The sequence below is a fragment of the Pteropus medius genome, unplaced genomic scaffold (genome assembly GCF_902729225.1).
Source record: "Pteropus medius unplaced genomic scaffold, Ma_sr-lr_union100, whole genome shotgun sequence".
Taxonomy (NCBI): Eukaryota; Metazoa; Chordata; class Mammalia; order Chiroptera; family Pteropodidae; genus Pteropus; species Pteropus medius.
In genome coordinates this window covers 17,212,230-17,226,008 of record NW_024342467.1, presented here as the reverse complement: position 1 = coordinate 17,226,008, position 13,779 = coordinate 17,212,230, and the positions used below count along the sequence as shown (strand labels likewise).

Genomic DNA, 13,779 nt, shown 5'->3' with positions numbered 1-13,779 from the left:
AGTTTTTAATTAATCATTTAAAAATCTTCTTTATGAACCTCAGGTTTACATGTTTTAGAGTATGGCTCAACATCAGAGACCTTAGGAAGTGTCCCTTTCTGCCATCCTTGGCTTACAGAAAGAAGGACAAGCTAGAGATAAAAGTAATGACAGTGGACTTAGACGGGTGTGCCGTCACCAGAGGTGCTATACTGGCTTTTGGTAGAAAGAGTCTGAACTTTGAAATCAGACAGACTTGAAGTCAAATCATGTCTCCATCTCTTATTGGCTGTGTGATTTTAGGCAAATTTCTTAATTCTATCGAGTCTATGTTACCTCAGTATTTAATGAGGTTAATCAATCACCTTGCTGTTTTGTTTGAAGAGTACCTCAAAATAGTATGTGTATATATATATATATATATATATATATATATATATATATATATATATATATAAAATAGGTACCCAATATATAATAATTACTAATTATAATCAGTATTATTATTACTTTTGAGATGGAAAGGTATGGAGATCAGAAATCTAGTGAGCTTCAGAAAAAAACACAATAACCGGAGAATTTCCCAACTATTAGGCATTAGTTTCTCAGTCATGTCAAATTTCTAAGAATTTTGTTTCTTGAAATTTAAAATTTGTGGAATTGAGGTAGAATGGCTCCTTACGGCTTTCTAGAAAAATTATTTGACACATCTTTTTTTTTTTTAATTTTAAGATTTAGATATGGCCATTTTATTTTTCCATAGACACTTGATTGACATAAAAAAAAAAAAATTAGTGTTGTCCCACTTCAAAACATTTAAATTAAAGAGGACTGTGCCATGGCCCTGATGGCTGGTACGCAGGAGTCCGGAGACTGGGAAGGAGAAGTAAATGCCAGCGAACTCGCCCACCTTGCTCCAGCTTTGACTTTTCTGGCAGGGACATTAATTCAGAGCTCTCCTGCCAGGGGTTTCCTTGCATTACATGGATAGGAAGTTACACTAGTCCTCTAGACTAGTGGACATTTGGTCCTGTCCAAAATGCCCATGGAGACCTGCATGTGGTCTATGCCAAAATGTCCTTGGCCAAAACGTGCATGATTAACATAAATTCCTCTCTTCCGCAAGATGTGAGCCCTAATCCACCTACCCAACTCCATGTGCCGTGACCAGCTCGGCCACCAAGGCGAGAAGTGATTACTGACCATACAGCCACAACACAATTATTGGGCCAATAAACATGACAGTATTTTTATGTATTAATCCTGTAAACCAAAAGTATAAATAAATGATATGGACTATTTGAACCCAGGGACGTTTGCAAAGTGTGGACATTTTTGACAGGGTCAAATATCAAGGGCCATTTGGCACGGATCAAACATGCTCATGGACATTTTTGATAAGACCAAATTTCCAGGACCTTTTGATGTGGTCCAAATGACTCAGTGGACAGGGCCAAATGTCCTGCGAAGGTCCTTTAGAGAGGCAGCCTGTCTGTAGGGTCAGACAGATCCAAGTTTAAATTTACTCAACTCCCTTATCTACTTACTGTGCTACTTTGGGCAAGTTACTTAACCTTTTTGAACCTCATTTTCCTCCTTGTAAAGTTTAATAATGATAATATCTACCTCAGACGATGGCCCTGGTTAATGAGATTATGTATATAGCGTGTGTGCCCTTGATATATACTGATTTCTTGCCCCCCCCAGCTCTCCTGATGAAGAGGCTGAAGTGCCAAGGGTTAGGGGTTTTACCTAGCACAGTGCTGGTAAAGAGGATGGAAAATAGGCCAATCAGATTCCAGTTTAGTAAAAATGAGACTTCAAGTAGCCACATAGAAGCTTGAAAGCCAAAGACTCCCCATTAAAGTCCAAGACCCCACCTTGGCCATCTCAAGACTCAAGAGAAAATCAGCAATAGGACTGCTAATGCCTTATTTCACCTCTCCATTTTATTTGGGGCACACAGTCCAAGGCCTGGAGGTCCACTAGAATGAATCCCATGAGAGGTACTAGGTTACCTGTAAGATGGGTGCACCTTGATTTTGTTGCTATTTTAACGTATAAAGTCTCAGACCGATCAATGACGGAAACCAGCTCAGACTGATTTCCATTTATAGTGGGTTGAATAGTAGCATCCCCAAGTTTTTACTTCTGTATCTGAAATTTCACTTATGAATGTGTCCTTTTTTTGAAAGTAGGGTCTTTGGGATATAACTGGTAAAGGTGAGGTCATAATTGATTTAGGTAGGTCCTAAATCCTAAATCCAATGACAGGTGTCCTTATAAGAGAAGACCCACCGGAAAAGAAAGCCATATGAAGATGGAGGCAGAGAATGGAATGATGAAGCTATAAACCACGGAACGTCAAGGGTGGATGGGAGCCACACAAAACCAGAAAGAGGCGAGGAGGGATTCTTCCCTGGAACCTTCAGAGAGAGAATGACCTTGCCGACACCTTGATTTCAGACTTCCAGCCTTCAGAACGGCAAGAGAATAAATTTCTGTTTTAAGCCACTACCCTGTGGTCATTTTTCAGGGCTGCCCTATGAAACTAATGCGCCTCTCCACATCATGTTAGGATTCTGAGTCTTTATAGCCGTTTCCCTTCTGTAGTGAGTACTTTTCTTTCTCCTCCGGTTTTTTTTTGTTTTGCCAGTTTTTCTCCCTGCCACACTCCCCACAACCTTCAGGTCCTAGTTTCTGGTATTCTAGCTTCCACGCTTTTCAGCACAGCTCTTGGCTTCCCTGAATTCGGTGTGTATCAGTCTCACCAGCGCACAGAGGGGCTAATAGAATGCCGGGCCTCGAATTCCACTAACCAGCTGTGACCAAAAACTGTGGCGCGTGACTACTCTGTGCCCCAGATTCCTCACCTGCAAAACAGAAACAAACACCAGCCTTGCTACCTACCATACAGGTCATTGAGTTTCAAATCTGACAGGTGAGAAAGGGCCTTGTAAACGTGAAGGCTCAATTAAACTCGTAAGAAGCTATTCCATTCTTATTAGAACCCTCGCTGAAGATAAAGGACCTGGCAAACTGAAACTGTGTGTTTCTGATCTCAGAGCTATTCCGACATCCCTCCTTTCCTCCATGTCCTCTCCTCACGTCTGTGCCTTTATAGGTCATTGACTTGATTAGGAGGAGGACAGGCCGTGACTTGTCTTTAATTTCTGGGAAGTAAAGCTTTGAATAGTTACTGACACCCCCAGAACTGTGTCAGGCCCCCAGCCATGACCCAGGCAAGTTGAAACGTCAAGGGAATATGAAACGCTGACTATATTTCTTAAGTTCCCACCTTTCCTTGAGTTGGAATTATTATGAACAGAATTACTTAAGTTCAATTTATTGGCAAACGAACATCTCCAGAGACTTTTACATCATGGACCTTTAATATTTTTTTAAAAAAAAGCTTAACAAATCAGGAAACTTCAATGACATACTTACTTTTTTTAAGTAAAAAAAATCCCAAATTTAAACTGGTTTGTAGTCAATGGTCAATCTTAATTTTAAAGGCAGTGAAGAAAGCAAAGTAATTAAAATCAGCCAAGTAAGTAACAACTAGACTAATAATTTTTTCCTCTACTCATTAAACTACTAATTTATGTCATTTTTAAATACATATTAATGGCATTTCATCAATTTTAAAACAGACGCTTTTCACATTTTACACCTATGAAATCACAATGCAATATACATATTATATATTATTGAATCGTACACTTGAAACCTATATAAATTTATTAATTAATGTTACCCCCAATAAATTTAATAAATATTAAAATAAATAAGTAAATATAAATTATTTGATTAAGAGAAATTAATTAATTTAAAATACAGCTAACAAAAGAGATGAGCTATATTAATGTCGCCTTTCTTTTATAATTGCCGGGGCTTGTGTTTTTTTAATTTTCCTATCTGAGTGGAACTTAAAATGTTAGCGTAAGATCAAGGGGTCTTAGAGTCTATGAAATATGGTATTTTATTTAATGAAGATGGAAACTGTGAGACTTGTAATTAAATTTCTTTTTCTTTTTATAATATCCTTAGCAAATTTCAATGTAACCAGTGTGGTGCATTTTTTGCCTCAGAAATACATATTTGCACTGTTTGCTATGGAATTCGGTCATTTGTTCTTTTTGAGAACAAATGCATCATTAAAAAGAGAGGATATAATTCTGAGACCAAAGAATAGAAAGAAATGAGATTTAGAAATAAAACTACAGTACGGTGTGAGGAAAAGTGAAACTATTTCATTTCCATAATTACATCTTTGCAAAATGTCTTCATAGAACCCAGGGAGTGTTCTGCTCCAGTCTGCATTAATGATATTTAAGAGTTCTGCTTTCCGGCCACCAATCCATTGCCGGACAACCCCTATCTTTTCTGAGCTTCAGTTTTATATGTCGAACAAAGAGATAGAGCTGTATGTTTTTTTGAGATTTGTTCCATTTCTAGGAATCTGTTCATTCTCCTTTTGAGAAGATTTGCACAGACATGTTTGTTAATACATCCTCTATTCGAGTCCCCAAAGCGTAAGAGCTCCCGGGTCCCCTTGCCTTACCAGCTTGGTCACTGACTTGCTGAAAGTTTTCATTTACACTGTAAAGAAACGAAAGTATTGTGAATCAAACAATGTATGTAAATAAATTATACTAAACCACTTTTTAATTAAACAGATGAGAGTAAATGCAGAGTTAGGGTTTATCAGAAGAGGACTATTCTATTTTGTACTTTTAAACTGGTACATAAACTTTGCAATAATACGAGTAATCTGTCAAGCACTGAATTACAGTGAAAATCCCTACATGTCGCACCTTGCCCCAGAAGAATTAGTCACATTGTTTTTGTGGATCTTTGCGAGAGAAATGTGTGAGGGCGCAAAGAATCACTTACAAGAATCCAGAGTCCAGCCACTGCTGAATACTTTCCTGTTTGGCATCTTCTACAAATGAGAAGAAATAGACCATTCAGTCAAAGCACAACCAGTTAAAACGACTCTACTTCATTATTCAGCCACCACCCAATAGCTCCCTTTCCTACATGTGTAGTCACATGTTTCTATAAACATATTCATTTTTTCCCCAAGGCAAAACTTCCTGTTTTCCATAATCAGCCTTCCCTGAAAATGAAGTATAAACTTGCCAAAAGACTGTAACTTAAAAAAAAAAAAAAAAAAGATGATATAAACGGGAAGAAAAAGAAATTACTGAAGAGCAAGCTATGTTAGAATAATTATTAAATTACCTGGCGTGAGTGCGAAGGGCGAACAAGCATATGAGACCTTTGTCTTGCAGAATGTAAATCACCCTGGAGCCTCTCTCCTTATTGAATCACGACATTTACCTAAGGCAGCTAGCCAGGGATGTTTATTTGCAAGGAATTCTCTGCCAGGTTAGAAACCAAATTTGCATTCATTCCAGGGACAAATTGCACTAGACTCCCAGGATTGCCAAAGGCACCTTGTGTTAAAAAGGTACCAGCCTTTAAAGGTGGATCTTTATCTCTGGCACAAAAGAGAGGGCTATCAAGGCAGCATTTCCTGTTAAATATTTGTTTCCTGTTAAACATTTGTTTCAATTCTGGTTGGCTACAGGCTACTCTAGGCTGATTTCCTTTGACTTTATCCTACCAAACAGTGAGGTACCTGAATTACCTACTCACCAGGTATCTGGTGAACCAAAAAGGCCATGTGGACATAGGAGGTGTTTATTCTTCAGCTGAGGTAATGTGAAGGGGTAGAATGAAGTGGATGGTGGGCAAAGAAGAAAAACCATTAAACAGTTAATCACAGTGGAGGGAGAGTATTTTCTTATTACTCTTTAAACTATTAAATTATTGTTGATGCCTCATGTAAGACCCAGCAAATAAGAGCCTTTTGATAAAGAGTCTGAAGTCCAGAAGAAAGCCTCGTGTCTCTGGTATGGACTCCATACAGCTTTGGGGCCCTGAGAGTCTTAGGATGAGGGGATATTCAAGTGGAAAGGAAATAGAGTTCATTCGTGAGTTCGTCTATTACCATCAAGAAGGTCTATGTTTTGAGTGTCTGTAGGAGAAATCGGAAGTGCCCATTTTAGCAGAGGACCTGAATAGACATTTCTCCAAAGAGGATAGACAGATGGCCAAAAGGCATGTGAAAAGATGCTCAACATCACTCATCATCAGAGAAATGCAAATTAAAACCACCATGAGCTATCATCTCACATCTGTCAGAATGGCTTTCATCAATAAATCAAAAACCAGCAAGCAAGGACAAAGATATGGAAAAAAGAGAACTCTTGTGCCCTTTGGTGGGATTAAAAATTGGTGCAGCCACTATGAAAAACAGTATGGAGGTTCCTCAAAAAATTAAAAAAAGAACTACCTTATGATCCAGTAATTCTACTTCTAGGGGTTTATATGAAAAAACCCAAAACACTAATTTGAAAAGACATGTGCATCCCTATGTTCACTGCAGTGTTATTTACAATAGCCAAGATATGGAAGCAACATAAATGTCCATCGATAGATGACTAGATAAAGAAGATGTGTGTGTGTGTGTGTGTGTGTGTGTGTGTGTGTGTGTGTACATATATATATATAATGGAATATTACTCAGCCACAAAAAAAGAATGAAATCTTACTATTGTGACAACATGAATAAACCTAGAGGGTATTGGGTTAAGTGAAATAAGTCAGACAGAGAAAGACAAATACTGTGTGATTTCTCTTATATGTGGAATCTACAGAACAAAATAAACAAATCAGAAACAAACTCATAGATACAGAGAACAGTTTGATGGTCACCAGATAAGAGGAGTATTGGGGGGATGCGTGAAAAAAGGTGAAAGGATTAAGAAGCACAAATTGGCAGTTACACAACAGTCATGGGGGTGGACAGTACAGCATAGGGAATGTAGTCAATAGTATAGTAATAACTTTGTGTGGTGCCAGGTGGGGACTAGACTTATTAGGAGGATCCCTTTGTAAATTATATAAATGTCTAATCACTATGCCGTACAGCTGAAATTAATATAATGTTGAATGCCAACTGTAATTGGAAAATGAGAATAATAAAGTTATTTGACTTCTAAAAAAAAGTAAAGAAGTGCCCATTTCATAAAGTTTCCGGCATCATGCCAGGAGCACTGTTATCTTCAAAACCAAGTTCTTTTTTCCTAAATCACTGCCCCCCCAGCCCAGAGCCCCTACATCCCTCACCGCCCACAGCAGGATGGCCTCAGACAGCCCGAGGGCCCGCGCTCACCCAGCATGGGGATGGGGAGACGCTGGCTTTCCTCCTCAGAGCCTGGAGGCAGCCGCTCGTCCAGGGGGGCCCACGCGCTCTTGGTGGACCTCAGGATGTCTCTCCTGCTCTTTTCTTGGCTTCCTTGAGGACTGTCAGATCCATGTGACTTCTCCGCCATCATAGGAGAGGAGTTCGGCACACTGTTTTAAAACACACGCAAATCAGACACAGTGAGCTCAGCTTTTGGGCCTGGCTCAGTGAGAGGGAGAAGGCCAGAATGCTTACAATCCAGTGAGTGGAGCCAGGTTCGCCATCTCCGGCAGCCTGGCTCACCCACCCAAGCTGAAGTCCCTGCTTCAATGCAATAAATGGTTCTCTCTCAATGGAGAGGTGCTGGGGACCAGGGACTAATGTGGCATCACCCATCACCAGGCCACATCCACCCTCCAGTAGGACTGAGATGGGAATAGAGGCAAAGAAATTGAACTAGTGGACACACCCAGCCAAGGAGAAAGTTTAAAAACAGTGATTAACACAATAAGTATCCTGGAAATTTATGCAATAGTTACATCTAGAAAAATAGTTTTACAGACCCAAAATGTAAAAAACAGGGCTTTGGCAACAGATCAACTTGGCCAAGTCTCATCTCTGTAACTTATTGTGTGGCCCTGGGCAAATTATATAATCTCTCTGCATTTCCTTATTTTTTAGTGGAGGATAAATTGTACTGAATTTTAATAACTGTTAACCTCAGTGGAATGCGTATTAAGTGCTAGAGTCCACGCTGAATTCTATACAGCTGTTATTTAATCTAATTGTCAATGAAGGAAGTAATCTAAATGTCACAATTTTATAGTAAATTGAAGAGCAGAGGGATTGAGTTGTAAACTGAAAGCCACACAACAACCAGGATCGAAGCACATTCCCATGACTACGAAGCTTTACTAGTTACCCTATGGGGTGGTTGGGACAGTGAGAATATTGATAAATATATTTTGCACATGGCATAAGAAATGCAGACTTCCTCATTATCTCATTTGACATTTATTAACATCCTTAGGAGGCTCAGAGAGTAAGAGAAGGAGACAGAAGCTTAGAGCACCCGTTGAAATTGCTTAAACTCCCGATTATCAGCACACTGGGAACAAGGGACCCACTCTTACTCACTGATGTGTCTCTACTGCATGACTGAATTCTCAGCACATAGAAGGTGCTAAATAAATATATACAAAATTAACTTAGCAAAGCTAGGATTTAAAGCCACATTATCTGACTAAATTCTTTCTACGGCATCTACTTGAATTTGCATTAGTTTATTCTTCAAGCTTAGAGAGAGATGACTAAATAGTCAAACACCCACTTTAGCATGATGTCCTGCATCCCTAAACCTATGCATAATCCCTGATCACATGACATGTAGACCATTTCTAATCAATGTTTCGACAAGGCAAGTCATTCGGATTTATTATAAACATCTGAATAGTCTAAGTATAGGTGAACATTCTAGGTGCAATTGGAAGAAAGAGACTCCCTATATGTTTTATATATTAAAAACTTTATCATTCATTAGAAGTGTAAATATACATTTATTGTTGCAATAGTAAATTACTGAAAAAAATGAATGACAAGTGTGATGACTGTTAATAGTCTGTTAAAATAATGCAATTACTAAGACATTTCAATTAATTAAACATTTGGGTAAAAAGTAGACAGTTAATATCTATATTAACAGTGAGCATTGTAGCCAGGAAACTTCAGAAAGCTAACTTTATGAATATGTTCTGGGAGTAAGTAAATACTTATAAAAATTTCAGTGATAACACAAGACAAAAATAAAACAGATTAGACTGTATTTTTAATGTTTACAAAATTGTTTGGTAAACCAGAATTCGTAACACTAAACAAAATAACCTTTAGGAACTGCATTTGATTTTTCATTATTTAATTTTATGTAAGCCTTGGGTTTTTTGAGTAAATAAAAAGTTCCCTTTGGCAACATCTTGCATCTTATAACCAGAGCATCAACTCTGACAGTGCAAAATCTCAAAAGAAAGAAAAACTCCAAAATCGTATTTAACAACATTCATGAAATATCAGACTCAATAAAGGATCAAGGTTTGAAGAAAGGAATAACATATTATGGAAGAATAAAATCCCCCAAATAATCTCGCTCTTTTACTGACCTCGGCTGAAAGTCAGTTTTTATTTATCATGAGAGATTCTGCTCTGTAGTGGGAGCAGGAGCTGTCAAGCAACTGACAAATTGCTGAATTTGTTGAATTTTAACCTAGCTACCACTTTTTCAAACATACCACTAAAAATCATCAAAGTTTTGCATGAAAGTGCTGCTTTATTGGTCCGTCCCCAAACTTCCACTCTACAATGGCATGTGCGATCTCAGCCACCCTCCTTGAACAACCAGTGAGGATGCGCTCCCTGTCACTTCAGTTGTACTTGGCCTCAGAGTAGGAAAAAGTTTGCCAGGAAAAGCGGGAGCCCTTGCTAAACGTAAGGGTCAGGGGCCAGTTTGCAAAGAAAATCTCTTGTTCCCTCTATTTTAGTGGCTACCTTCCCAGTTAGTAAACAAATCTGCTTCTGGAAATGGATTCTCTGATGCTCGAAGGGTCTTCCGTTGGTGTCCACTGGCTTGACCCGCGGAACGGCCCTTCAGAAAGAGACACAGATCAGATGGCAGCCTTGAACTGCTCAGTGGACTGACAGGCCAGAAGGTATGGAGTGTGGCCTCTGCTAATCCCTCTAGTTAACTACTCTGTCACCAGGATACTTGGAACCAAATTTTTGCCAACACTGACTTGACCCAAAGTGAGTCCTCATTCTGCACCGTGTTGTCCCCTGTGCCATCCCTTCTCTCTCCTCAGATTATTTCTATTCTGATCACTACGCCGTTAGTCCTTAAGTGTATAAAGAACTCCCGTTAATGTGGGAAATTTCTTATATTATCATGTTTAATCTTAAAAAAGAGGATGCAAAACCATTTATATATACCAAGAATTCAATTTTTTAAAAACAAAACGAAACAAAATAAGTATTGAAAAGACAAAAAAGAGATGTACTGAAATGTTACCAAGTTTTTATCATTTTAAAAATAATTAAAAGGAGAAAACAACTGGCTTTGTTTTATTAATTTTACATCACATTTTCTTTCAAGCTATCGTAAGATATCAAAGTGTCCAGACATGCCTTGCTCCTCTCTATCCTCCATATATGGCGACTCCCCAGGAGCAGGATGTGTGTGTGTGTGTGTGTGTGTGTGTGTGTGTGTGTGTGTGTGTGTGTGTGTGTGTGTGTACCTCCATTGTAAAGCAGAGATTTCTAAGTAATCACTTGATTCCCACTTCTGCAATTTCAGCCAAAGCTATCTGAGTAAGTACCTCCTTTTACCTCCTCTTATGTGCTTTCCAACAGCTAACAAGCAGATAAAGATCTTAATTCATCACTGGAGAAACAAAAAAATTATTTTAATTAATTGACAAATAGTTAATTAGTTGCATGACATTGGGTATGTAGTTTTAAGCTGTCTTGGAATGTAGTTTCCTCTTGCAAATATGAGGGAATTGGATGAGATGAGATAATTCCATAAGTTGGTTATTGTATTTCTAGCCTTCACATAAACTGTTTAATATTTGACCAATGGAGCTCATATTTAAGAAATATTTTAAAGCTATGTTTATCGAAACTATAAAAGTGAGAAGAATCGAACATTGTTCCTGTTATTTATAGGTTAGGGAGACCACTCAGCAACTCAAACAACAAAGCCAAGCCAGGAACATCCTTCTGCTCTTCCTTCCTATCCAAGGATCAAAGTCCCACAAACACTTCTAAAGATTTCCAAATGATTCAGTGAAGTAGAGGCAGATCCTGGGGAAGAGAGTGTTCTATCAACACTCTGCTGGGAAGTACAAGCAGTCTGTGATGACTTATTCTGTGGGTGGCTTCCTCCCACCATAAAATATGTGAAGGGTGCTCACTTCTGCCATTTCAGAGCAAGCTGGATTGAAAGACAAGGCCGTTATGCCCAAGTTGGAACCCAAAGTCAGTTTCTTGGACTTGGAGTTTTCAACTTTTGCTGGTGAAATAAGCAAAAGCTTATTAATTCAAGAACCGTAATACAGCTTCCTGGAAATCTGAAAGGCCTTCAAGGCTGGTAAAGTTGGATCGATTGATTTATCTGCTGTTAGCCCCATTCCAATTCCATGACAACTTTAAAGCTGTTTTTCTTTCTCATTGAGTCCCTCTTCTCTCAATGAGTCCCTCTTCTCTCTTGTCTTCTCAACATTGGCCTCGCCTCATCCTGGGGAGGGAGAACGAAAGATTGTGGGGGCATCTATGATCTACCTCTGGTCTCCCACTCCCACATCGTTGCAATCCAGGTTCCCCGGGCTCACCATCTTCTGGATGCACAGAACCACTTGCTCTCAAATCCGCCCTCCTGCTGATACCATGTGGCGAAGATCCCTCTCCTAGTAGTGCCCTTATCTTTACTCAGTACCGCTCCCTGGTCCACATAGAACTCTTCTCCTTATCTCTCTCCAGTCCCACCCTAGCCTGCTCCCGGCACTCACAGCAGCTTGTGCAACCCCTTGCTGTAGCACTCTTCACACTCAGGTCAAGTGGTTTATGGGCACTTCTGCCTTTCCCACGCAACTAAATGGATTCCTTGGGGGCAAGAGCCGTGACTTATTTATTTTTGTATCCATGGCACTTAGTCTGGTATATGGATGATAATAGGTGATTAGCAACAACTGTTTAATGAAAGAATAACTTCTGACCCTGGTCCCTGTCTGTGCTTTCAGTGAGTGGCAATTGTGACTTATTCATCTTTGTGGTTTCTAGCATGTCAGGCACAGTACCATGCACTAGTAGTTATAAAAACACATCATATAAATGAACTATTGATAAATAAATTCAATAGGTATATACTAATTCAATTCAATTAAATATTTTACTGTATATAAAAGAACTTTGAGGATCTTGCAGTTGACTACAAGAAATAGTACTTATTAACTATACATTATGAAGCAGAATATAATATGCATTTTAAGAGTTGTACAAAACAACTGTTCTCAAATATTAAAGGAGGAAAATCTTCATTTGGGGGCTAAAAAATTTTTTTGGTAGAGGAGGTATTGGCCTTGGCTCTTGAGGTGGGATAATGGATAGGAAAACATTCTAGATAAGGAGATTAAAATGCACGTGAGCAATTATAGCATAAATTTTACCAAAAGACTATTAAACAGTGGCTCTGCAACAATTAAACAGATGTTCTTCAATGTTAGCTTACTGAAATCACAAGTCATCTTAACTGATGGTATGATGATTAATTTTATGTATCCAATTGACTGGGCCATGGGGTGCCCAGATATCTGGCTAAACATTATTTCTGGGTGTGTCTGTGGTGGTACTTCCAGAAGAGATTAGCATTTGACTTGGGAGACTGAGTCACGCAGATTGCTCACCCTAATGTGAATAGGCATCACGCAATCTGCTGAGGGCCTGAATAGAAGGAAAAGGTAAAGGAAAAATTCTCTTTCCGCGGCTTCACTGTGAGAGCTGAGACATCAGTCTGTCCCTGCTCTGGAACTGGGATTTACAGTGTTGATATTCCTGGTTCTCAAGCTTTGGACTCAGAATGGAACTACGCCACCAGCTTTCCTAGGTCCCCAGACTGCAGATGGCAGCTCATGAAACTTCTCAGGTCCCAAAATTGTATGAGCCAAATTCCTCATAATAAATCTCTCTATAGATAGATAAATAGATGTAGATTTTTCTTTTTCTTCTTCCTTCCATTCCTTCCCCTTCCTTCCTTTCCTTCTTCCTTCCTTCCTTCCCTTCCTTCCTTCCTTCCTTCCTTCCCTTCCCTTCCTTTCTTTCTTTCTTTTCTGTCCTGTCTTCTTCCTGTCCATCTTCCTTCCTTCCTTCCTTCCCTTCCTTCCTTCCTTCCTTCCCTTCCTTCCTTCCTTCCTTCCTTCCTTCCTTCCTTCCCTTCCTTTCTTTTCTTTCTTTCCTTTCTTTCTTTTAACAACAACAACAACAACAACAACTTTCTTTCTTTCTTCCTGTTTTCTTTCTTTCTTTCTTTCTTTCTTTCTTTCTTTCTCTTTTCTTTCTTTCTTTCTTTCTTTCTTTCTTCTTTCTGTCTGTCTGTCTTTCTTTCTTTCTCTTTCTTTCTTTTCAAATAACAACTTTCTTTCCAATGCTTTCTGTCTTTCTTTCTGTCTTTCTGTCCTTGTCTTTCTGTCTGTCTTTCTGTCTTTCTTTCTGTCTTTCTTTCTGTCTTTCTTTTTCTGTCTTTCTTTCTGTCTTTTTCTTTCTGTCTTTTCTCTCTCTCTCTCTTTCTCTCTCTCTCTCTCTTCCCTTCGTTCTTTCTTTCTCTCTCTATATATCTATCTCTATCTCTATCATCTATATCTACATCTACATCTACATCTATCTATATATCTATCAATACACACACACACACATATTCTGTTTCATTTCTCTGGAGAACCCTGACCAGTGCGGTTGGCTATTTCTCTTAAGAACACTTTAGTCGAGCTCTGTTACACCTCCCT

At 38.9% G+C, this 13,779-nt stretch overlaps 1 protein-coding gene across 1 annotated transcript in view; it reads right to left on the bottom strand.

Moving 5' to 3' along the window:
• ITPRID1 (ITPR interacting domain containing 1) overlaps positions 1-9,938 on the bottom strand; it is an 86,040-nt gene extending 76,102 nt beyond the window's left edge. The window contains exons 1-4 of the mRNA XM_039862676.1: positions 9,776-9,938; positions 7,226-7,407; positions 4,876-4,924; positions 4,544-4,581 (exon numbers count right to left, since the gene is read on the bottom strand). Coding sequence (XP_039718610.1) covers positions 4,544-4,581; positions 4,876-4,924; positions 7,226-7,388 — 250 coding nt within the window. The 5' untranslated portion in view covers positions 7,389-7,407; positions 9,776-9,938. The remainder of the gene's footprint in view (positions 1-4,543; positions 4,582-4,875; positions 4,925-7,225; positions 7,408-9,775) is intronic.
• Between the last annotated feature and the right edge of the window lie 3,841 nt (positions 9,939-13,779).